The sequence below is a fragment of the Osmerus eperlanus genome, chromosome 6, assembly GCF_963692335.1.
Source record: "Osmerus eperlanus chromosome 6, fOsmEpe2.1, whole genome shotgun sequence".
Taxonomy (NCBI): Eukaryota; Metazoa; Chordata; class Actinopteri; order Osmeriformes; family Osmeridae; genus Osmerus; species Osmerus eperlanus.
Genome location: NC_085023.1, coordinates 6,625,629 through 6,648,831, shown reverse-complemented (window position 1 = coordinate 6,648,831; position 23,203 = coordinate 6,625,629). Strand labels below are relative to the sequence as shown.

Sequence of the window (23,203 nt, the reverse complement as noted above, 5' to 3'; positions counted from 1 at the left end):
ATGGGCACGAATCTTAAAAAAAAGAAAGAAACCTGGACCATTCAAATAGGAGAATGTTGTTGGCTATACTGTAAAGTAAGAGGCTACATTAGACTTTGTGCATAATGGCCATGGGGTAATTTTTGATTCAGACCTCTGTTGGGTCACTTTAACCGCGCATGCAGGGAATATGCCAACGTTCCTCCCACAATTTCCACCGACATTCTAGGCTACACATTAGTGCTGGAAACGGGCAGCCAAGGTTACGCATCCTCTAAAGGTAGGCACCGATTTTAATGATATATTTCTGATGTTATTATGAAGAACATTATGCTTTATGTTTTCACTATTGACGTTTCTCAAAGGTTTGTATGATTACACGACTTGGGCTTCGGTTTGTATTTTTATTTATAATGCCGCGCTTGTGCAGCCAAAAAGCGCACAGCAAAGTAGGATGCTGAGTCGGGTGACCTCTATGATGCGAATGATTGTAATGTTTATGCTCTAATTTTTTAAGAACTGTGATAACATTTCTTGGTTATCATACAAATTAATTTGAAATAAAAGTCGACCATTGAACTCCCACTTTTCATCATAATATAGCCGAACTCAATAATAACGATGAACAACACACCAGACCCAAGACCATTCACACGCTTCTTTCCTATTGCATGAAAGAAGCGTGTGAATGGTCTTGGGTCTGGCATAATCTAGTTACAGTGTAGTACTACACTGTAACTTTTCGGATGAGGAAAGCGAACCTAACGTTGATAATTGCTTGAAAAAGTTAAGCCAAAAGTCTATTATGGACTCGTCAGTCCGGGTAGCCTATAGTGCACCAAGGCCGGCTTGCCATAGTTGCATTGTGGAGTTTTTTGTCTCACCTCACCCACCAGTAACTTTTCGCCGTTTCAATGTCAAAGAGTTGATCCTCACCTGAATCGTTTTCCCTGAACCTGTACCTTTACAAACGCTAGACTTGAACCTATATTTTTTGTTAATCATCAACCCGGGAACATATAGCCCACTTTCGATGGGCAGTCAGTCATGCCACTAAAATGTTAATTCATTTGAGTTCAGTATGTTTTTGTGAAATCTGATCGGTTGTGATATCACAACCGATGCCATTCTCACCTGTTCCCGTTGGTCCCTTCATGGATGGAATGACGTATGTATGTATGTATGTATGTATGTATGTATGTATGTATGTATGTATGTATGTATACATGTATGTATACATGTATGTATACATGTATGTATACATATATATAGACAGACAGATAGATACATACATAGAAAGATCTTTGGATTAGCTAAATCAGTGATCAGCATGACGTCATAGCTTTGATTGAGCTTGAATTTCCCTTCAACTTGTCTCTAGTCTGTGCATGTGTTAAAATGGACATAGGCCTAGCCTACATATATTGTAAACATTCTCAAACGGACAGTCTCCATCATACTAAAGATGTGGCACTGTAGTGATTTACCATATCTGTGCTGCACCATATATTTTCAGCAGTATTACAGTTGAACTCTGGACCATTGTGGTAACGAGTTGCAAGAAGGCTTTTAAATTTTCAAAGTTCAAAGCTTTTTGTGTTGACTGCTGTACGTCCATTGCTACTGTTAGCATTCCTAATTAATAAGGTCTACGCTGATATCAGATGACATCATATAAATAGATAAGTGATATCAAATGACCTCATATTTCTGTGACAAGGTTCAAAGTACTTGACATATAAAGCAATTTGTCTCTTCGGATTCTCAAACCTCTCATTTGTCTGCTCAGGTCAGAGATGGAGACAATCAATCATAAAGTAAATACGTATATAGACTCATGGATGGGTCCCAGGGGTATGTATATGAATGATGATCTATCTTTTAAGTTCATTGTTGTACTGTAGAGTATCCTGCACTGTAAAATTACTGTTATGTCTTCTTATTTAGTTAAGGTTATGGCACACAGGTGCATATTATGTCTAAATCTACCATTAGCCATATGCTAATGTGTGGCCATACAGTGTATCTGAATCTACGTTTGTAGGGATATATGGAGCTACAGCGTATGTATATATACATATACTCCATATACAGTATATACTGTATATATGGAGCTGCAATCCCTACATACATATTATCCCTACATATATCATATATATATGTATATTTTATACAAAATAACTATATACATATATATTTATCTTCAGTGAAGCATCAACTTGCTTCACAGCAGCCTCAGGTTACATATGCCTGTGCAGTGGAATGCTCCGGTGCTTTTTGCACCTCTCTGATTCTAACACAACCTTTCTAGGAGTTTAGCAAACACCCCGCTGCTTCTCCTTGTCTCTGTAACGTATGATATTCAAAACATACCTGCAATGTGGCCACTGGATATTCCTCTCTGTCTAGTAGACCTACTGCCTTCTATGAAAGGAGCTACTGTAAATATGTGTGAAAAAGTCAAGGGAATTAGCCATCTATATTCCACTGTGCTCTTTTTCTTTCTCTGTTTCCCACTCACTCTCTTTCTCTCTGTCTTTTTTCAGATGAGAGGGTGCGGGGATGGTTGTTACTGGACAACTATACTCCAACCTTTGCACTGACTGTCATGTACCTGCTGATCGTGTGGATGGGGCCCAAATTCATGAGCCACAGGCAGCCATTCTCCTGCAGGGGCGTCATGGTGGTCTACAATCTGGGACTCACAGTCCTCTCCTTCTACATGTTCTATGAGGTTCGAAACAACATCATAATAATTCATTCTTTCTTCTTTGTTTTCATCTGATCAGACTTGCCTGAGCCAAAATTTTATTTTTCATTACTTTACTTTACTACATTACTTTGTGCAAATGCTGTAAAGGCAAAGCACAATGGAATCAATAATGGTCCCCAAAAATCAAACTCTGCAGGCAGGCATACCCAAGGCAGACTCAAGTACACCGCAGACAGACCCAAGCCAATGCTCAAAGTTTTTAACCGATCAGGCTGGACCCTGATCCTGGATCAGTGTGAGACACTGTAAAAATACTGTGTGCTGAAAATACCATGTGCTGAAAATACCATGTGCTGGCCATGACTTGATTGATAGAAAAGTGATGATGCAAAGATACATCAGCAGATTTGTTTATTGTGCTGTATAATTCTATTAGGAATGGGATAATCTTTTTCAGATTAGACACCAACCAGCAGTGACTTCTGGCGTCTTGCACCGAAAGCCAGCCTGGTAGATACACAATGCTATTGGGGAGTGGGTAGGGAACAGCTGCAGTCTAACAGAATCATTGTGTCAACTGTCAAATCCCTCATACTTTTTGCACTGTAATCAGCAGGCGAGAGCACAAGATCTCTATTGTTGTTCTTGCTATTAAAATAGTTTTAGATATCAGATAGTAGTTTTTAAAATGGTTTATTTAATGCTTTCTATTGTATTTGTCTCAACCTTTTGACTGCAGTGCATTAGTTGTATATTTTAAGGGTCCATCTGTTTTCTACTAGGTGGTTGGGTGTGGTGGAGGGGTAGTCTGTTGATGGCATTACAGTAATGCAGGTGTAAAAAATAAATGCCTGATCTATACTTTTCTTTTTACAATCATTAGTAATCATGTAGCAGGTACTTCTGAAATCGAATGGGATAGCTATTCATTGACAGGATATTTTCTTCTTCTGAAGTCCCAGGATGTATATAATGTTGACTCATTTCCAATCTGTGACTAAATGGACTCATCTCCTCACAACTGTATTGTGTAACCTTTCATTGGATTGGCTGTGCTTTCTCGGCGTGATTCTCTGACCTGTGTGCCCTTGCCACAAAGTAAACTCTTGTTTGCCTTAAACCAAAATACAAAGCCATCGCTTGTCACCTGTCCAGAGCACATGGAAACCAGCTTGTAATATGAAAGATTAGCTTCATTGTGTCCTTAATGGGGCATTTGAAAAATTGAAGAATAAAGAATGTGTTCTGGCTGGCCAGAACACATTCTGGCCATACTGTATTTGTTGCAGTAAATACAGGCTAGCATTAATATAAGGCCGTCATTTTATTTAAACATAGATCTTTGTTTCTCTACGCAACTTGGTTAGTTAATAGGAATGAGAATGTTCTGGCTCTTAGGCTAACTAGAAACTATTTATTTGCTGGACATGCAGGCAGGGTTTGAGTCAGGGGCGAATCTAGGTTCCCAATTTTGGGGGGGCTAAGCCCCTAGATAAAACCTATTATGTTTCCTGTGACCCAGCAAAACTAGGGGGGTCTGGGGGCATGTTCCCCCAGAAGACATTTTTGAAAATATCCTTTTAAATAGTGTCCTCTAGTGGGTTTTAGGAAGATAAATTAACAAATTTAGATTACCCCTTGTGCTGCCTTCGGGTCACATGACCCAAAGGTTCACAACGAACCATCGTTGTGTTTACCCAATTTTACCCAATACAAAAACAAATAAATAGCATTTTCTTTTAACCTTCGCAATGTGGGGGGTCTGAGACAGCCCGATGGTTAAAAGAAAATGCTTCACTTTGTTTTTGTATGCGGTAAAGTTGTCGCAATACGACGGTGGGTCACAATGACTGATGGGTCAGAGAAACTGAAAAGACAAAGGATTAAAACAGTCACAAGTTTTTAAGCGAATCAATTGTTTAGCTGAAGTTGAGTGAAGTACAAAGTTAATGTTTATTTGAAGTATGACGTATACATTTACATTTATTCATTTAGCAGACGCTTTTATCCAAAGCGACTTCCAAGAGAGCTTTACAAAAGAGCATAGGTCACTGATCATAACAACGAGATAGCCCCAAAACATTGCGAGTAGCCAAACATGAAGCATACATTGTGAAAAGCAAATAAGTGCTAATGGGGAGAGCCATAAGAGCATGTAGTTAAACAAGTTACAAATTAAACAACATGAACATCAAAAGTGCAAGAGTGTACCTGTAGAAAAAAGCAAGCAACAATAATATAATATAATTCACAGCGAGAACAAGTTAGTTAAAGTTAAATCAGTTACAGCTAACCAACAAGAGCAACAAGTCCCTCAGTAAGAGTCATTGTGTTCCTGGAGGAAGCTAACATCAGGTCCAGCAAATCATCATAAGTACCGTTGTACTCCCAGAACAAGTGCGTCTTAAGCCTTTTCTTGAAGGTGGGGAGACAGTCAGTGTCTCTGATGGAGGTGGGGAGTTGATTCCACCATTGGGGGGCCAGACAGGAGAAGAGCTTGGGTTGGGAGCGGGCGCTCTTGAGAGGTGGGACCACCAGACAGTTGTCAGAAGACGACCGTAGGTGGCGGGTGGTGGTGTAAGGCTGGAGGAGAGACTTGATGTAGTTGGGAGCAGTCCCGTTCACTGCTCGGAAGGTCAGTACCAGGGTCTTGAATCTGATAAGTGCCATGATGGGAAGCCAGTAGAGGGAGATGAGGAGCGGGGTAACATGGGAGCGTCTGGGTATATTGAGGACCAGGCGGGCCGCTGCGTTCTGAATCCTCTGGAGAGGGCGGGTTGCGCATGCTGGGAGACCGGCGAGCAGGGAGTTGCAGTAGTCCAACTTGGATATGACAAGTGCTTGGACTAGCTGGATGCTAGCAGGACTAGCATCCTGATCTTCCGGATGTTGTAGAGGGTGAATCTAAACGACCGGGAGACCGCAGCAATGTGGGCAGGGAGGGAGAGCTTGTCATCCATGGTAACCCCGAGGTTCCTGGCAGAGGATGAAGGGATCACCGTCGCAGATCCCAGATAATAAAAATCTACACCAACGTAATAAATCGATACAAACAAAACCAACATCGTCACACAAACATAAGACAATAACTCAAAACCATCTGGACATGTATCAGGTGGGATCAGAAGTAGCACGCGCCCAAACAGTGTATCACCAGTTCTGATTGCCATACTGCTCCATCCAACATAACTCAAAGACAATTCCATCCAGCTCCAGCTAGCATTCTACAATGGAACCAGAGAATCCAGTAGACACCAGCACTACCAAGCTGATGGTCCTGGACTCCCAAGAACATCCTTCAACAGACCATTTTATAGCACACAGTTCTCAAAAGTCATTGGTCCATCCACAATCATAATACCGGCATGCAGCTGTCCCATGTCTCTTCTGTCATTGGCTCACTCCCTAAAAGAATACAATCATTCCATACAATCAGAGTTTAAACAACAGTCCTTCAGACCAACTGTCCCAAAGCTTCTTCCCCCCAGGTAATAAAACACCTAAACTGGAAGTCTCCAAGTCAGTCAGTCATAAAACTCCAGAAGTTGACCATCCAAAACGGTCAACTGTCCTTTGTGGGGTCATCACCCTCAGAAATAGTTCATACAGATAACCATCTGACCTACTATAAACAATCCCCCAACAATTGCTAACACTTTACAACCTCTCAATCTTCTACAAACTCAGCTCAATTATCTCCCCTTCCTGCAGACAACATAAGTTGATGTTTCTTATCAATGAACCACATTTAAAACACATTAATTGAACATACATCCTAAAATTCCATTACACTTGTCAGCAGCATAAATTGGTAATAACAAAACAGCTTGAATAACACTTATTGTTAAAGCCTAACACAGATTAATATATATAATAAAACAATGGGATTTCTGCTGTATTCAGGTGCACTACTTTTCATAGAGACGTTTGATTTGTCCTCTGCAAGGGATTACACAGTTGAGTAGCGGAGCACATCTGCCAGGGCCTGGCCTGGCCCTACTCTCCCCATCCTCCCCTGTCCTGCCCATGCACAGGGCCCCCCTGCTTTTACAACCAGAGGATAATCCCCCCGTATACCTCTAAGTCATCAGAATAATTAGCTCTGGAAAGGCCCAATTTTCACATCCTGTACCAGAAGATGTCCAGTCCTGGTCCAAACATTTACAGAATGTGTATGCACTGATTTATATCAAAACAACAGATTGGGGGATTGGGTCAAATTCAAGATGGGGGACTTTGACCATGATTTTTCCCCAGGTGCAAACATAACTCATCAACCATATGACATAATTTTAGTGAATTAGATAGGACCTTATATATCTGCTATGGCCAATAAAAGCAGAGCTATTTTCTTCCCAAATTTGATTGTGTGAACAAGGACTCCATTGAAATATTGCGGCAGCAGTGGTCGGAATGAAATACTGACGGTGCTTCACAACAATTAACAATGCAGGATCACTATGTAATACAGCTACAATTGACTTGTGACTGGAATTCAGGATTGTGAAGGAACGTCTTAAAACACAAAAACAAGCCCCTAAAAGTATTGATTCAAAATTACAAACTCTAAGCCTCTAGTGGACAAAACTATCAATAGGGGGTCAGATGGCTGAGCGGTGATGGAGTCGGGCTAGTAATCTGAAGGTTGCCAGTTCGATTCCCAGCCGTGCAAAATGACGTTGTGTCCTTGGGCAAGGCACTTCACCCTACTTGCTTCGGGGGGAATGTCCCTGTACTTACTGTAAGTCGCTCTGGATAAGAGCGTCTGCTAAATGACTAAATGTAAATGTAAATAAATATCTCTGAGTAAATTTAAGGTCATACTATGACGCTTCGTGGAGTAAAGGGTAATGTAACTAATATGTAGTGTGAGGTAGGGCTGTGAGTGTGTGTGGATGGAGGGGGGGAGAAAGAGATTCACCCTTGCCTGATTCACCTTGTTTGTCCTCAGTTGGTGACTGCTGTATGGCAAGGTAGCTACAATTTATACTGCCAAGACTCACACAGTGCTGGAGAAGCAGATAACAAGGTAAGGTACTCAAACTGGACTTCTTTGAATCCGGTTGTAATACAGTTTTTACTAAATTGTTATTGCGGTCCTGGTTTATCTTTACAGATTATTAACTCCAGAACAAAATCACTGTAAACTCCACTGATGCAATTTACTGATGACTGATGACAGCCAGTACCTGCAAATCCTGGCATATAAGCCTCTGAGCCAGACAGTCTATTTAATCTGTGCTGTCATCATGGTGACTTGTTTTTATGTTCTGGGGCAACATTGGATGATAAGGACACTCGCTCATTCACTATTCTCCTGTGATTAAAACTTCTACAAATGTGGTATTTATTTTAACTGAAACATCAAGAGCGTTATGTTACAGACAAGTGTTACTTAATACATATTGAGATGTGACCTTTTATGGGGAACAATGATTTACAGTGTTTCTGCTAATCTGAAATCTTGGCTGCAGTATCTCAGTGTCCTTTTTTTCTCATACTTTCAGGTCATGAACGTTCTCTGGTGGTACTACTTCTCCAAACTCATCGAGTTCATGGACACCTTCTTCTTCATCCTCCGAAACAACAACCATCAGATCACATTCCTGCACATCTACCACCATGCCAGCATGCTCAACATCTGGTGGTTTGTTATGAACTGGGTGCCCTGTGGTCACTGTGAGTGTTTATACCCCAACTGCACCATTAGACGCCACAGTGATGGCTAGACTTGGTCTTCAAAACAACTCCCCTTCTGAGTCCACAAACAAACAGTGGCTGGCTATACCAGATGAATAACTTTGATCCACTAAAGCCAGACCCACTGAGACTGGAAAGGAGGTTTTTAATGTAATATAAACTCAAGTTTAAAAGTAGTCTCTATTATTAATTTAAAAGAACCATGGAAACCAGTAGGTTATAAATCTGCAGTACAGTATTTCCAGACAATGCTTTAGCATTCTTTGATTTCACAGTATGTTTGTCTTGAAGAGTTTGGTGTTTATATTCTCTCACCTTGCCTTAATTGCTTTCTTGTGAGCCCTAGCTTCAGCATTTTCTATGTAACCCTCAGGGCCTGACAGGATAACTACATTTACATTTAGTGATTTAGCAGACGCGCTTATCCAGAGCGACTTACAGTAAGTACAGGGACATTCCCCCCGAGGCAAGTAGGGTGAAGTGCCTTTCCCAAGGACACAAAGTTTTTTTTTCACGGCTGGGAATCGAACCGGCAACCTTCTGATTAATAGCCCGATTCCCTAACCGCTCAGACATCTGACCCCCCCTAACTGGGAAAAAACACCTCAGTAGCTGTTTGCTACCAAGGTGTCATCACTACTTTTTAATATCTTGAATACAACTTAATGTCTTCTTAAAGGCAGTTGTTAGATAGACTGGTGGTATGGAACGAAATATCAGTCATCTCCAGAATCACCAGCAACATATTATTTTGACACTGACTCTCCTGGTGTCCTCTGTCATTCCCAGCGTACTTTGGTGCCTGTCTGAACAGCTTCATCCACGTCCTGATGTATTCCTATTACGGGCTGTCCTCTATTCCGGCCTTGAGGCCATTCCTCTGGTGGAAGAGATACATCACTCAGGGCCAGCTGGTGAGTTTTACTTCTCAAATAGAAACCATTACAAACTACGAGAGTACTGCAAGATAAAATTGTAGATCTGTGGACGTTAGGATTGGGATTAGGTGAGATTGTTATGCATTGTCATGGTGGTACAAACCTATATGTCAATATAACTTGAAGTATATTTGCCATTTATAACAACTACATGAATTTGGGAATTCTTGGTTCTGCTTCTCTTGACAGTTTCCTATTGTAGATGTCAATTCTTCATGGTTCTAAATCTCAATTTCTACACACATATGTTTTTACAGACTTACAAACAATGTACTTTGGCTAGACTATTTTCTGGCCCGCTTTTAGCTTTTTAGCACAGCTTCATCCATTAAGACTGAATTAAATAAATATTTCCTTCCCTATCCATTTAAGGTATTTTAGGCATTGGATCAATGGTACTTATTTATGCATACTTGTGTGTGAGTGTGTGTGTGCTTGCGTGTAAAACAAACAATTCATTTACTACCAACTGTGTTTTTCCCTCAAGGTACAGTTCTTTTTAACCGTATCCCAGACAGCCTGTGCAGTAGTATGGCCCTGTGGGTTCCCAATCCGCTGGCTGTACTTCCAGATGGGCTACATGGTCACTCTAATCATACTCTTCTCAAACTTCTATATTGAGGTGAGCAAATGCTAAAGTCTCTTACAAATCACAAAGGAGAGGAGACTTGTCAGTGATGCCTTTGCATGCCTGAACCTGTGTGGTGTGTGTGTGGTTTCAGACATACAAGAAGCGTAGTATGTCACTAAAGAAGAATGAATACCAGAACGGGTCTGCTTCTCCTACAAATGGACATGCAAATGGAGTTTCCACCATAGAAACAATTACACACAGGAAACTGAGGGCGGACTGAAGTAGCTTGAGTAATCCCACGGTCATTACTGTCTATTATAGCGTATTATCACTAGGGGTGATGTAGGATTTCTCAACAGGATATATCTAGTATATTCTAGTCTAATATATTCACAAAAGACAAAAAAAGGCCATAGCCATGTTTATCTTTAGAGAGAATCCTGCAATATTTTGCACACTAGTTTTCATTCATATTGAATCAAAGGTTAGTTCAACAATAGACAGTAGGATACCTTCAATAGAAAACCCAGTTTAAACACAGTTTTAATGTAGAAAATGTATGCCATGTTCATATGCAAACATAATATTACATGAAACAACAGTATTTGAGGTTTGAAAGTACTTGAACGTATATGTTTGATTATATTAAGGTACGGCACTTGAACTAGTATTGATTAGGTCTTCCTAGGTCAAATACCTATAAATTATTTTTGATTTGACTGAATTTCCATATTGAATTTTAATGGATTTATTATTAATCAAAGGACATATTGCTGACTGTGGTTTTAAAATCTATGGTTGTTAGTTAGGAAGAAAAAGTTAAGAAATAATAACTATATACACAGACATGCCAGTTAATATATTTAAGTATAATCCCATAAGTATGGCATTATTGTCTTAACAAGTGCACATTACATCTTTGCATTGTAAATGCATGACTCAGGTGAGCTATAGTTCAGAAACCTATTGCAATGATAGCTTTATCCATTCTGTATATTGGTAAATGACATGTACATGGCATTTTTGTTTTAGCTGTTACTGCTATTGTTGTAGCAATAGTTTATGTTGAAAGATAAGTACTGCACAAGATAACAACAGTACATTACCGTGTCTCCGTTGTTTTTCTCATTTTGAATGTAATACATCACTGCAATACATATGCAACTAAAAGAAAAAAACTACTATCTGAGTTGATCGTGCCATATGTTCTGTTGAAAGTGAATAATGCCTTCCTGCACTCATGAACGTCATACATACCCAGAAAACATTAGAAATGCTCCAGGGGCAGGGACGTTGTTAGACATAAAACTCTACTGGGGCACAGGCCCCTATTCATATCCCTTTTTTTTCTTCCAAGCGTGCTGCGCACAATGCACTACTCGACTATAGAAACTCCCCTTGCTTAACCCATGTGCGTGCTGCAGTGGCTATTTGGCAAGCTCAGAAGAGCGCGCAGACATGCATCGGTTTGTGTTTTTGGTTAAACTGCTTTGATTTTACAAGCGTTGATTGGGATACTGCGTTTATTTTTTCTGGGATTATCAACCTAAATTAATGCACTGACTAATAAAGTAGGCTAAATTGTTAAAACTCAACCTTTAGATTTTACTGGGGCACAGCAGATTTATACTGTGGCACGAGCCCCAGTAAAAAAGGGTCTAACGACGCCCCTGTCCAGGGGCCTCATGTATAAACGTTGCGTACGCACGAAAAGCTTGCGTACGCTGTTTTCCACGGACACGGCGTCGGTGTGATGTATAAAATTAACTTGACGTGAGAATGTGCGGGCCGTCACGCAAACTTTTGAGCAGACGTGAGAATGTGCAGGCCGTCCGCAAAGTCTCTGTAATGTGGCGAATTCTAACTGAAAACTGCCGAAACTCACCAAACATTACAAAATAAAGTTTCCATTACAGTTACTGTCATACGTCAATGACGTTGACTAACCAAAAAACATAATTAGGCTACATCCGCGAATAAAAGTTTGATTATTGATGTGGACGATTCACATAAAAATGCCAAAACTCAAACGGGAAACGCTATTAACTGTTTAATCCGCTACCATTTAATAACTTCTGTTAAATTTGAGGGTGTCAAGCGAACGACAAAATCACTCAGGAAATGCATGTCACCCTCTGTAGGCCTTTATTGTTAATATTGCACGCTCACGGATTTCCACAGATGAAATATAGTAGTATAGCCTACTCGCTGTGCTGCGCAACTACAAGATTGGCATGGCAAAATGCAAGTGTCTCTGTGAGCCTGACTCTGGCTAATTTCAGTTTTACATCGGATCATTTTCTTCTTAATTTCTGCCATGGTCTGGTTCTCCGAACCCACAGCATTTATAGTGAGTTTTACACTCCGCCGACTATCTTTTGTTGCTAATACCTAATACAGGCCGCCAAACAGGACACATTTCGTCGCCTCCATTTCTGTTAGAACCACGATCTGAAAAAAGAAATGTTTCTTTTTTGCGTGTTTAGCCATTTTAATTCAGACAAGAAATTACCTCAGGGGCGCATTTATAGGCCATCTGCATATTCATTTATGGGAGAGGGCAAGGCGGGGTTCAGTGGCTCGTTCACATGCAGTCAATCTCACGTTGATTGTGATTTATAAAGGAAAGGTGCTCAGGACCTGGCGTATGACCGGTTTTATACATGTGAATATTTCTGTGCGTAGGTAGGATACTTTTTTTTGGCCGTACGCCATCTTCTGGTAGGCTATGTAAGCTGCGCAATCTTTTATACGAGGCCCCAGGTCTCAGCTTTTTTAAGCTTAATAATGTGATCTCTCAAAAGATGTTTTGAAACTCAGCTGAAGGTAACTGGATTTGTCAGTGACACAAACCTTCTTTTTAAACACAAATGTATGTATGCACTCAGTTGAATGGAAGAAATGCAGATAATGAATGCATTACGTGTATCTTGAATTTTGATGCTCTAAACCCACAACTTTATTTTTTACCATGGAGTTTTTGTCTCATTATTTTTAACTCACTAAGCTTTGATGGCAGAACAACATTGGGTTCTGGGCTCTGGAGGGAAAACAATCACTTTTTCCATAATTCTTTAATCAGACTGTTTGGTGAAAAAACGTAAATCAAAAGCCTTGCCTTACAGATGTTGTGCGTGTTGGTGATGTACATGATTCGTTTGATACAATGTATTCCTTATAGTAGTACACATATGCCTTATATAGGACATGCAGGGGCATTTGTGAGCATCATCAGTCACTGGCCTGTTTGCCCTTGTTCACTGAGCAGAGAATCACTTATGTTTGTCATATTTTCATATTTTATCAACTGTAACATGAGTAGAAAACACATACATTCTCAACTATCTGAGCAGATATTCAGATTGTACTTTGTTTTGTTGTAGACCAGAATTACGTCAGCTTTCTTTTCTTTTGTTTAACCCTTGTGTTATCTTCGGGTCATTCTGACCCATCAGTCATTGTGACCCACCGTCGTATTGCGACAGATTTACTGCATACAAAGACAAAGTGAAGCATTTTCTTTTAACAGCTAGGCTGTCTCAGACCCCCCACATTGCAAAGGTTAAAATAAAATTATTTTAATTTGTTTTTGTATTGGGTAAAATTGGGTAAACACAACGATGGTTCATTATGAACCTTTGGGTCATGTGACCCGAAGGCAGCACGAGGGTTAAGCACTAACAACACTTGTGGAGGCAATCGAATTTGTTATGTCACTGTAAGTGGAATTAATAAAGCGTCAATGTTTCTCCATGGTCTCTAGTGGTGCATATCCATATCAAGGAATTTGTTACCTGCCATCGTTCCTCTGGCTGCTCAGAAAGAGTTTAGGGTGGAATACTGTTAGATTGTCATGCCTGATTAAAGGTGGGACTAAATAAACTGAATGGAATTAATAGACTGAATGGATTGAATGACAAGATTGATTGTAAGGAGTAATCATAGAGAATTCTTATGAGTCTCAGAGGCAGATATCACTTTGTTGATAGCCTACAATAATGTATAACTTTTAGATTGTGCACCCAATAACTACTCATTCACAGCTTTTGCAAACTCATAAAAAATCAAATGATTTCTACACCCGTATTTACTGTTGTTCCCAGTAGTCATGCAGCCTAGCAGTCACATGACCAAGTCTCAGACCACCTCCATGCTTTACTCCATTGGTTAGCAACATAGCACCACTATGGAGGATCAACATTGCAACATGATTGGACAAAATGACAAAGCAGGATTTCTATCAAACATGTCGGAAGAGCATGTTGGGAGCAGTGCCAAACCATGTGTCATGAATTAGAATTGCACAACATACTATTTAGCTTTATGGGCATCCTCAATTTTTTTTTAACTTGTCATACATTGCATATAAACAGTCCAAATACAAAAGGAATCCCTACATTACGATAAAGTAATGCCAGCTAGCACCAAACTGTCTCCTGGTAATCCGATATAACCTTTTTTTATGTAGCAGATCAAACATTTCTGATCTTAATCCTTTTTCCATCTCTCTAGTCCTCAATTCCTAGAATATTAATATGTATTACATCATGCTTATAAAATCAAGTGATTTAAAATGATCAAATCCCAGAAATGTATGGGGAGAGCAGGGAGTGTGAGTGGCATGATGTTGTGTACTCTGATGTGGAGGTGTAGTACACAAAGTACTTGTAGAGTATTTAAACCACGTTAAGAAACACTCTTAAAACAGCTGTTGTAAGCCAACCCTTTGTATCGCCCTGTTTAATTTCAGATCAGAAACCAAAAATGCAAATTAAACTGAAAAACATTCATCGATGAAAATAGCTGAATTAGTTAATCCCTTTGCATTGTAGTCTCTACAGTATGAGGAGAAGCAGGATCCTCCTTGTCGTGAGAGCCTAGAACATGACGTGTCATAGCGTATGCTGTCTGTGGGAAGTAGTTGTATACCGTTGCAATAGTGCACTCATGAAAACCAGAAACTCAGTATCAAGCAAACATTGTTTTTGGAAAGGTGTTTTGTAAGTGATGCATATCTCTGCCCTACAGTGGGCGCTCGGAAAGCGCTGTGTAGCTCTTCACACGTGCAAAGTAAAGAGGAGTATACATCTTGTCCAGGTCAAAAGATGTGACCACTGTCTCTCCGGTTGGTCTGAAAAAGAGAATTAAAAAAAAATGATACACAGGCATAACACTCATACAGAACCACAGCATAATTGCTGATTAAACAATTCTGTCTTCGGCAACAATATTACATGTGAAACTAATACATTTCCTAAATTGAAGGGGATAATTACTTGTAGGTGATTTGGCAGGAGTGGTGGATCCAAACCAGCTTGTCGAAGCGCTGGCGCCCCCCAGAGGACAGCTGGAGACCCACGTGGAAGTTGTGCTCTGCATCAGGTGCTGGGTTCCGCCTGTAGAACCGGTTCTTCTGGAACTCCCCAGCCACCTTCTGTTCCGAGTAAGGAAACGTGGAGATGGGCAAGGTTCTGTAACGCCAATCGCCTAATATCCCAAACAGCTGGCGACTGATATCACTTTAGGGTTCCTCCGGTAGGAGGGAACCTATTGTTTTTGTTAGTATTCCTATTATTAGGGTTCCTCCGGTAGGAGGGAACCTATTGTTTTAGTTAGTATTACTATTATTATTATTGGTGGCCAAGCAGCAAAGCTGCGGAGCCACTTAAGTGTTTGTACCCTTTCTTACTATTATTGGGTGTGCTCGAGCCTTCGGTGAGAGCACAACCTTTGTTCTCTCAAATATATATTATTTCTTATTTATTTTCCCACCCCTAAGGATTTCCCACCCCTCAATATTTGGACTACATAGACAACGTCGTTGTCAAAATGTTCGTCTTGGTCACGATTGCGGTGCTTCTATTGGGATTTACGTTCCGTTGCACGGTTTAGGTTTGAATTAAGTTTTAGTGGCAAAAAGTGCCTTGTGTCGCCAAAGGGAATCAGTGCAAGCCTAACGTCACAACGTCAGCAGACGTTAGCAACGACGCATAAATACGATGTGCATAGTTGTACCATGGCTCTCAAGTTTTGAAGACAGGCAAGAGTGACATTTCCCCTCCCCCAGCCCCCCCTCAAAATTAATTAAGTAATTGCTTTTTACCTGACATCTTTGAAAGGCAGCAATGATTAATGCATCCATGGCCAGGATATAATGATAAAGTATGACATGATTTTAAAAGTGACCTATAACATCGACTATGCAAAACACTTAAATGTATTTAGTGCTACTAAAATTATTAAGCCTATTTTGAAAAATATGTTTATAATGTGACAATATGTCAGTCATCGTGTGATAACGAAAATATGACTAGGCCTAGACTCAGGGGCGATTCTAGGATCAGACCTTTAGGGGTGCTCAGCCCCCAATGACAATGTGACATGAATACAGTGCCTTGCAAAAGTGCAAAAACCCCTTGCTAATAACAGGCATGCAAACAGGTCAAGGGTGAAAAAGGTGAGAAGGATACAGCGAACCCCCGACCCTCTAGGGGGTTCCGGGGGCATGCTCCCCCGGAAGAAAGTTTATTAAATTTTAAAGTTAAACACATGAATCTGGTGCACTTCGAGAGCAAAATTAAGAGGCTAGATCTATGTAGAATCTGTGCTCTTGTAAACAATGTCATGTTCTTTTAACCATAAAGACATTCTTTGTATAGCATTGGTTCCAGAGCCAGTTGTAAAGTTGGGAAGCACGGGTAAAATGCTGTGTTGGCCACGAACGTAGGTTATTTTGGTTTCAAAAAGGTGAGGAGTTTGCATGCCTATAAATCCCTAATTTCACTGGATAACAATTCATAAATTTAGGCCTATGTATTATTATGCAAAATATTGAATGAATGAAAAAACTAAAGATGTCCCTTTCTTCATGAACTTTTTAATTATTATAATTTTTAGGGGTGCTGAGATTAAATTTAGGGCTGCTAGAGCAATAGTGCTATTTTTTGATTAGCTATTGTGTAGACCTTTTCTTTTTTTTGATTGGGTGATAAGTGGCAGGCTCGACTAAGAACTCCAGGGGAGACGCGCTTGATTCCTGCCGGTTCCATAGTGAGAGAGGCGCGGCCAGAGACATTTTGGTTGGGCGCTGCGGCATATTAAATATAAAAAGTTTTTCAGCTTGAGAAATACGATGTGTGGCGGGAGTGCGTGACAAAAGACCGAAATGAGTGACTGTCACGCTCAATGCGTGACACTTGAGAGCCCTGGTTGTACTAGTGAGACTGTTGCGCACAGTACTGGCAGCATCATACATTTAAGCAATTCAAGACTTGCATGTACAGTAAGTAATGTCACATTAAATAATGTATTTAAACTCAAGCTTGTGTGGTGTGTCGCTGTCTTCAATGCCACAGCCTAAACTTGATGTGAAAAGAAACGTTTTGCATTTCCGGCGCATTCAAACAATCCCCTCAGTGAAGTTTGGCTAGCAACAGCAGCTAAGCTAGCTTGCGTCGTCGTCATCTGCCGCTTGTCCGGGGGTCGGGTCGCGGGGGCAGCAACCTAAGCAGGGAGGCCCAGACTTCCCTCTTCCCGGCCACTTCCACCAGCTCTTCCTGGGGGACCCCGAGGCGTTCCCAGGCCAGCCGAGAGACATAGTCCCTCCAGCGTGTCCTGGGTCTTCCCCGGGGCTTCTTCCCAGTGGGACGTGCCCAGAACACCTCACCAGGAAGGCATCCAGGAGGCATCCTGATCAGATGCCCGAGCCACCTCAACTGGCTCCTCTTGACGCACAGGAGCAGCGGTTCTACTGAGAAAACTCATTTCGGCTGCTTGTATTCGCGATCTAGTTCTTTCGGTCACTACCCATAGTTCGTGACCATAGGTGAGGGTAGGAACGTAGATCGACTGGTAAATAGAGAGCTTCGCCTTTCGACTCAGCTCCTTCACCACGACGGACCGATGCAGAGCCCGCATCACTGCGGGCGCCGCACCGATCTGCCTGTCGATCTTGCATTCTTCCCTCACTCGTGAACAAGACCCCGAGATACTTGAACTCCTCGTTTGGGTCAAGATCTCCTCCCGACCCGGAGATTGCACTCCACCCTTTTTGCAAGCTAGCTTGCTCGTAGCACAATTTACTGAGGTCAGCTTCTCCACCGTGCAGTGCTCTTGACAGATCAAATGGTCGCATTTGGCATTGTTACTGACAATGATCGCTTCCAGCAAACTTCAAAGGGGGTTCTTAATGAATGAATGCAATATGAGTGGGCTAAATGCTTGAAAATATCACTGAGAAGACAACCGTTTTATTCTACAATTCACTTTTTGTATTTTGAATTGTAAATGAGCAGCAACAAATGTATGCTTTTAAATCTAGAGATTAACCTTTTAAGGAGTGAGTTCTAAATATTACCGACGCTTCCACCAGTGAGTTATTTTTCCAAAACGGAAGCTAGCTAGCTTTAGTTAGCTTCCGTTACCTAGCAACCTAGCATAATACTCGTAGCAATGCTACTACCTGCTAGTATTACTTGTTAGCCTCCTAATTGTAAATTTTGAAGCCATACTATAGCGTTTGTCATATAGTTTTTGTCTATCGGAAAATAGTCGGTTGGAATGTTCAGAATCACATGTGTGAACCTTGAAACACAGTAGTCAAATGGACACCTTCAACTTTCTCCAAGTGTGCCTTGCAAAGGGACAATGTTCTTTGTTTCAGATTGGAGCAGACAATGTGAAGGCCCTGTATACAAAAACCCTGGAGCTCGATATAGAGTATAAGAGGCTAGATATAGAATATAAGAGGCTTTTAATTTAAAAAAACAAGGCTGGCTTTTCTGTGTCCCTAGGGAAGGGAGAACACATGAGGATGTATTTGTTAAACTTTTTTCTACGTTTTGGTCTTTTTATACCTTTTTTTGTGCATTTTGAGTCTTTTGTGTTTTTTTTTCATCATTTCTTTCTTTCAATGTCCTATTTATTCTTTTTGAAAAATGCTATAAAAGTGAATGAAACATCCAAATTCAATGAAAGTAGTGAAATGATCATTTATTTAACTTGTGAAGAGCATTGTATGGTACCATACACATTGTTCTTTTTGGTTTGAAATGCTTTGGTTGAAAGAAACACACATTTATTATATGGAAATTATTAGAAAGAATGGCTCAAAGCAACCCAAGGACAACAGAATGGGTTAAGGGGAGACACCCCAGTGAATAGGGATCATGAAACCTCCCCAGTTGATAACTAATATTAGGTCAAATATTGTTTTCATTACTAGTTTCCTGTTATTGTATGTTTAAATGAGCAAATGATGCATTAAGTTGTAAAATATGATATAATTTGCATCCAGAACGGAAATCAGAACATTGTATGAAGACAGAATGAAAATACTTGTTTCATTTTGTCAACATATTAGAGTCCAAAGTGTTTACAAAGGGCACTTTGGATATCTCTTTTTCATCACTCCATTGATCAGAATATGGTGGCAACAGCCATTAAAGAAAATCCAAATATTGATTCGTAGTACAGGCCCCAGATCTGGGAATGTCTTAATAGGCTGAGATGTTGTGCTGGTAAGTGAAGGGTTGTAGGTTCAAAACCAGTCAGAGGCTTTGTTTTTTTTCTTTTTTCTTCTTCTGACAGAACGGTTTCTTGTGTTCCGCTCAATCCTCCGATTGTAAAACATAGCAATGCGTGTTTATTTGAGCCCATCACAACACTCCGATCATCTGTTTAGCGAGACTGTGTAAACCACTGCAAAACAAGCCAGGTTCACCACAGTAGCTAGCTACTTGTAGTCTACGCATGGTAGTGTCAGATTCACAACCGAGTTAGCTCTAATGAAGTATATTGATTGTTCAGGTGGATCCCTTTCCTGATGCGCAAATTCATTTCAGTAACCTAAGCCAGGACACATCGCCACTGATGCTAGGCATGATTTGAAATTCCCTTCCAAAAAAACTTTTTAAAGCACTACGAGTAAGCTATTCTTTACAGCAGCAACCCAGTCATCCCGTTGTCCCGTTTTGTTTGGGAAATGTACAAGACAATATGGCCATTCATAAACTCTCAACAGTTGATGTGTAGCAGAGGCTGACTTGCAACCTTATGCTCTTGAGTTTGAATCTCCATTCAGCCTGTTGTTGGTCAAACGAAGTAATTCTGCTCTCGTTGTCCAACTCTTGATATTCTACAATGTACATTTTTATAATATTTTGCCATTTTGCGGAGGAACCCACATTGCTGCTTGCATCTATATTTTTTATTAATATAGTACTCCAGCTATTGACCTCCAAGCTGCAGATGAGAATCTCTAAACATTTGGCACTTATTGTTCCTCAACAAATTGTCTTATCAATAAACCAACCCCAGGTTATTATTACATGACATTTGAAGTACACACAGCCCTCCTCACAAATTAACAACTGGAGTATGTTTGACAATACATTCATTAAGTTAATATGTGGTTATTTTTGCTTCATAGCAGTGTTTCTTAATCTTAATTGTTGTATTGTCTGTTTCACAGGGTGTAAAAAAAAAAGAAAAAAAAAGCTCTAGGGGCTTCACTGGTGGCTCAGCAGTTAAGAGCAAGTACCACGTAGGCTGAGGACTTACTGCAGGGGCCCGGGTTTGATTCCAGCCTGGGGCCTCTCCTGCATGTTCCTGTCTCTCTCTCCCCCCTTACATTTCCTATCACTCTACATCCTCAATCCCAACAAAGCAGAAAAGCCCTAAAATACATCAAAATACAGCACTGATCTTAAAAACAAATTACCCATCTGATGTATACACCATGCCACAACTACACCTCCTCTTTACTCACCTCTTCCTTTCTTTTGGAGACAACAACAAAGACTTTGGTTTGTTTGTCTGTGTCCTGTGACAGACGAAAGTGACCAAACAGGACAGACTCTCCTCTGCAGAAAGACAAACAGACAGAACATCAGCTGTGCATGACTCAGGGTAAGCTGACACTTCAGCACTAGTTTCTGTCGAGTGATTTCCAAAACATGAAAAGTTCAAGATGAAGCAAAAAGTATAGCACCTGCAGTTCTTATTACGTAGACGAGGAACAATAACAAGGGGGTCCTCAGGTGTGGTAAGCATTATGACCTGGCCATCTGGGAAAAACCGCAGATACCTAAAACACACACACACACTTTATTTATATCCCTGTTCCCTACTTTTATTGTACATGTGTATACAGTAGTGGTGGGCCGTTATCGGCGTTAACGCGACTCTTATCGGCGATAAAAAAAATATCGCCGTTAATCTATTCTCAAAGTTGGGTTGGGCGCTGGGTCTATACTACGCAAGCTATGATGACTTTCACCTTGATATTTTAGCACGGATGTATACCTAGCCGAATTGCACTGTAGGGGGCGAGAACGAGTCTTCGAACCTGTGTGTATGCCTTGTGTATGAAATTATCACATCAAACGTGACGTGCTAACATGGATGCAGCTATGAAGCCGCCTCGTTTGCTTCAGGGAAAATGTATTTTTAAGAAGCTTCCCAATAGAAACCTCGACAAGACTAAGGTTGTTTGCACCTTGTGCTATGCGGAATTAGTTTACTGTAGGAGTTCTTCCAGTCTCAAATACCACCTAAACGCAAAGCATCCCTTAGCTAATGCGGAAGATGCCGGGCCAAGCACTGATGTAGCGCAGGGGAAGAGTTGTCGTCAAACTACAATGTTTGAGTGCAACCGAGGCAAGCCCGTCAGCACAGCTCTATCAGCCAAGCTAACTAATCTAATAAACAGTTAATAAACACAAGTACATCTTATTGAACATAATTTATTTTCATCACCAATTATCATAGTAGAACAGCTTTCTCAAGCAGTTTGTGATGCATTTTGGAAACAGGAGATGAGCTCCTGGTCTAACGCGCCACCTGGTTTGAGAAACCCGTTCTCAAAGACTTACTTTTAGTCATTATTTGGGTAGCACACATATTCTGAATGCCCACCACTAGTATACAGTTAGATCCATAAATATTCAGACACTGACAAGTTATTTTGGCTATTTACATACATATTCAAGTTACAGTTAAATAATGAATATGGGTTTAAAGTGCTGTCTCAGCTTCAATTTGAAGGTACTCACATAAAAATTGGAAGGAGGTTTTAGGAAGTAGAGCCCTATAATATGTAGCCCCCTTTTATTCCAAGGGGACCAAAAGTAATTGGACAATTGACTCAAAAGCTGTTTCATGGACATGTCTGGAGTTTATTCCAGGTGTGGCATTTGCATTTGGAAGCTGTTGCTGTGAACCCACAACATGCGGTCGAAGGAGCTCTCAATGCAAGTGAAATAGGCCATAGCAGGAACATCAGGAGTGGCCAAATCAACAGTTTGGTATATTGATGGGGGGAAAAAACGCACTGGTGAGCTCAGCAACAAAAAGGTCCTGGACGTCCAAGAAAGACAACAGTGGTAGATGATTACAGGATCCTTTCCATTGAGAAGAAAAACCCCTTCACAACATCCAGCCAAGTGGAGAACATTCTCCAAGGAGGTAGGCATATCATTATTCACATCTACCAGAAAGAGAAGACTTCACAAGCGCAAATACAGAGGTGCAAGGTGCCAACCAGGCGCAAACCATTCATAAATCTCAAGAATAGAAAGGCCAGATTTAGCCCAAAAAAACATCAAAAAAGCCAGCCCAGTTCTAGAACAGCATTATTGGGACAGATGAAACTAAGATCTCCCTGTACCAGAATGATAGGAAGAAAAAAAGTATAGAGAAGGCTTGGATCCGCATATTATCATCTGTAAAACACAGTGAGGACATGGGCATGCATGGCTTCCAATGGCACTGGGTCACTAGTGTTCATTGATTGACAGAAGACAAAAGCAGCCGGATTAATTCTTTAGTGTATTGTGATATATTGTCTGCACAGATTCAGTCAAATTCAGCACAGTTGTGGACAGCACATCACTTTACAGATGGACAATGACCTAAAACGTACTGCGAAAGAAACCCAGGAGATTAAGGCCAAGAAGTGGAATAGTCAATCACCTGATCTCAACCCGACTGAGCATGCAATTCACTTGCTGAAGACAACTTAAGGCAGAAGGACCTACGAACAAACAACAATAGAAGACAACTGTTGTAACATCCTAGAAAAGCATCACAAAGGAGGAAACCCAGCGTTTGGTGATGTCCATGGGTTCCAGACTTCAAAGCACACATTGCCTGAAAAAATTCTCGACAAAGTATGACAAATTAATCTTTTATTTATGATTATGTAAATGTCTCCAATTACTTTTGAGCCCCTGAAATAAGGGGACTGTGTATAAAAATGGTTGCAATTCCTAACCATTTCATACAATATTTTTGTTCAAC

General features: G+C 40.7%; 2 protein-coding genes across 5 annotated transcripts in view; one reads left to right on the top strand and one right to left on the bottom strand.

The window, feature by feature from the left end:
* Positions 1-133: 133 nt before the first annotated feature.
* elovl5 (ELOVL fatty acid elongase 5) lies at positions 134-11,618 on the top strand. Its single transcript, XM_062463245.1, has 8 exons — positions 134-259; positions 1,769-1,833; positions 2,526-2,713; positions 7,644-7,721; positions 8,200-8,371; positions 9,182-9,306; positions 9,818-9,952; positions 10,053-11,618. Exons 2-8 carry the CDS (start codon positions 1,776-1,778, stop codon positions 10,182-10,184), a joined length of 888 nt encoding a protein of 295 aa, XP_062319229.1. The 5' UTR covers positions 134-259; positions 1,769-1,775; the 3' UTR covers positions 10,185-11,618.
* A 2,591-nt stretch (positions 11,619-14,209) lies between these two features.
* Positions 14,210-23,203, bottom strand: part of fbxo9 (F-box protein 9) — a 35,351-nt gene continuing 26,357 nt past the window's right edge. For 2 of the 4 annotated variants that reach the window (XM_062463240.1, XM_062463241.1), the window contains exons 10-13: positions 20,895-20,990; positions 20,673-20,766; positions 15,181-15,338; positions 14,210-15,035 (exon numbers count right to left, since the gene is read on the bottom strand). In XM_062463240.1, coding sequence (XP_062319224.1) covers positions 14,927-15,035; positions 15,181-15,338; positions 20,673-20,766; positions 20,895-20,990 — 457 coding nt within the window. In that variant the 3' untranslated portion in view covers positions 14,210-14,926. The remainder of the gene's footprint in view (positions 15,036-15,180; positions 15,339-20,672; positions 20,767-20,894; positions 20,991-23,203) is intronic. The other 2 variants (XM_062463242.1, XM_062463243.1) reach the window with 1 other exon arrangement.

Excerpts from the sequence above, each read along its gene's own strand:
- elovl5 (XM_062463245.1), top strand. The coding sequence starts at position 1,776 with ATGGAGACAATCAATCATAAAGTAAATACGTATATAGACTCATGGATG. Across the intron at positions 2,714-7,643 it reads CCTTCTACATGTTCTATGAG|TTGGTGACTGCTGTATGGCA; the intron begins GTTCGAAACAAC and ends GTTTGTCCTCAG. Across the intron at positions 9,307-9,817 it reads ACATCACTCAGGGCCAGCTG|GTACAGTTCTTTTTAACCGT; the intron begins GTGAGTTTTACT and ends TTTTCCCTCAAG.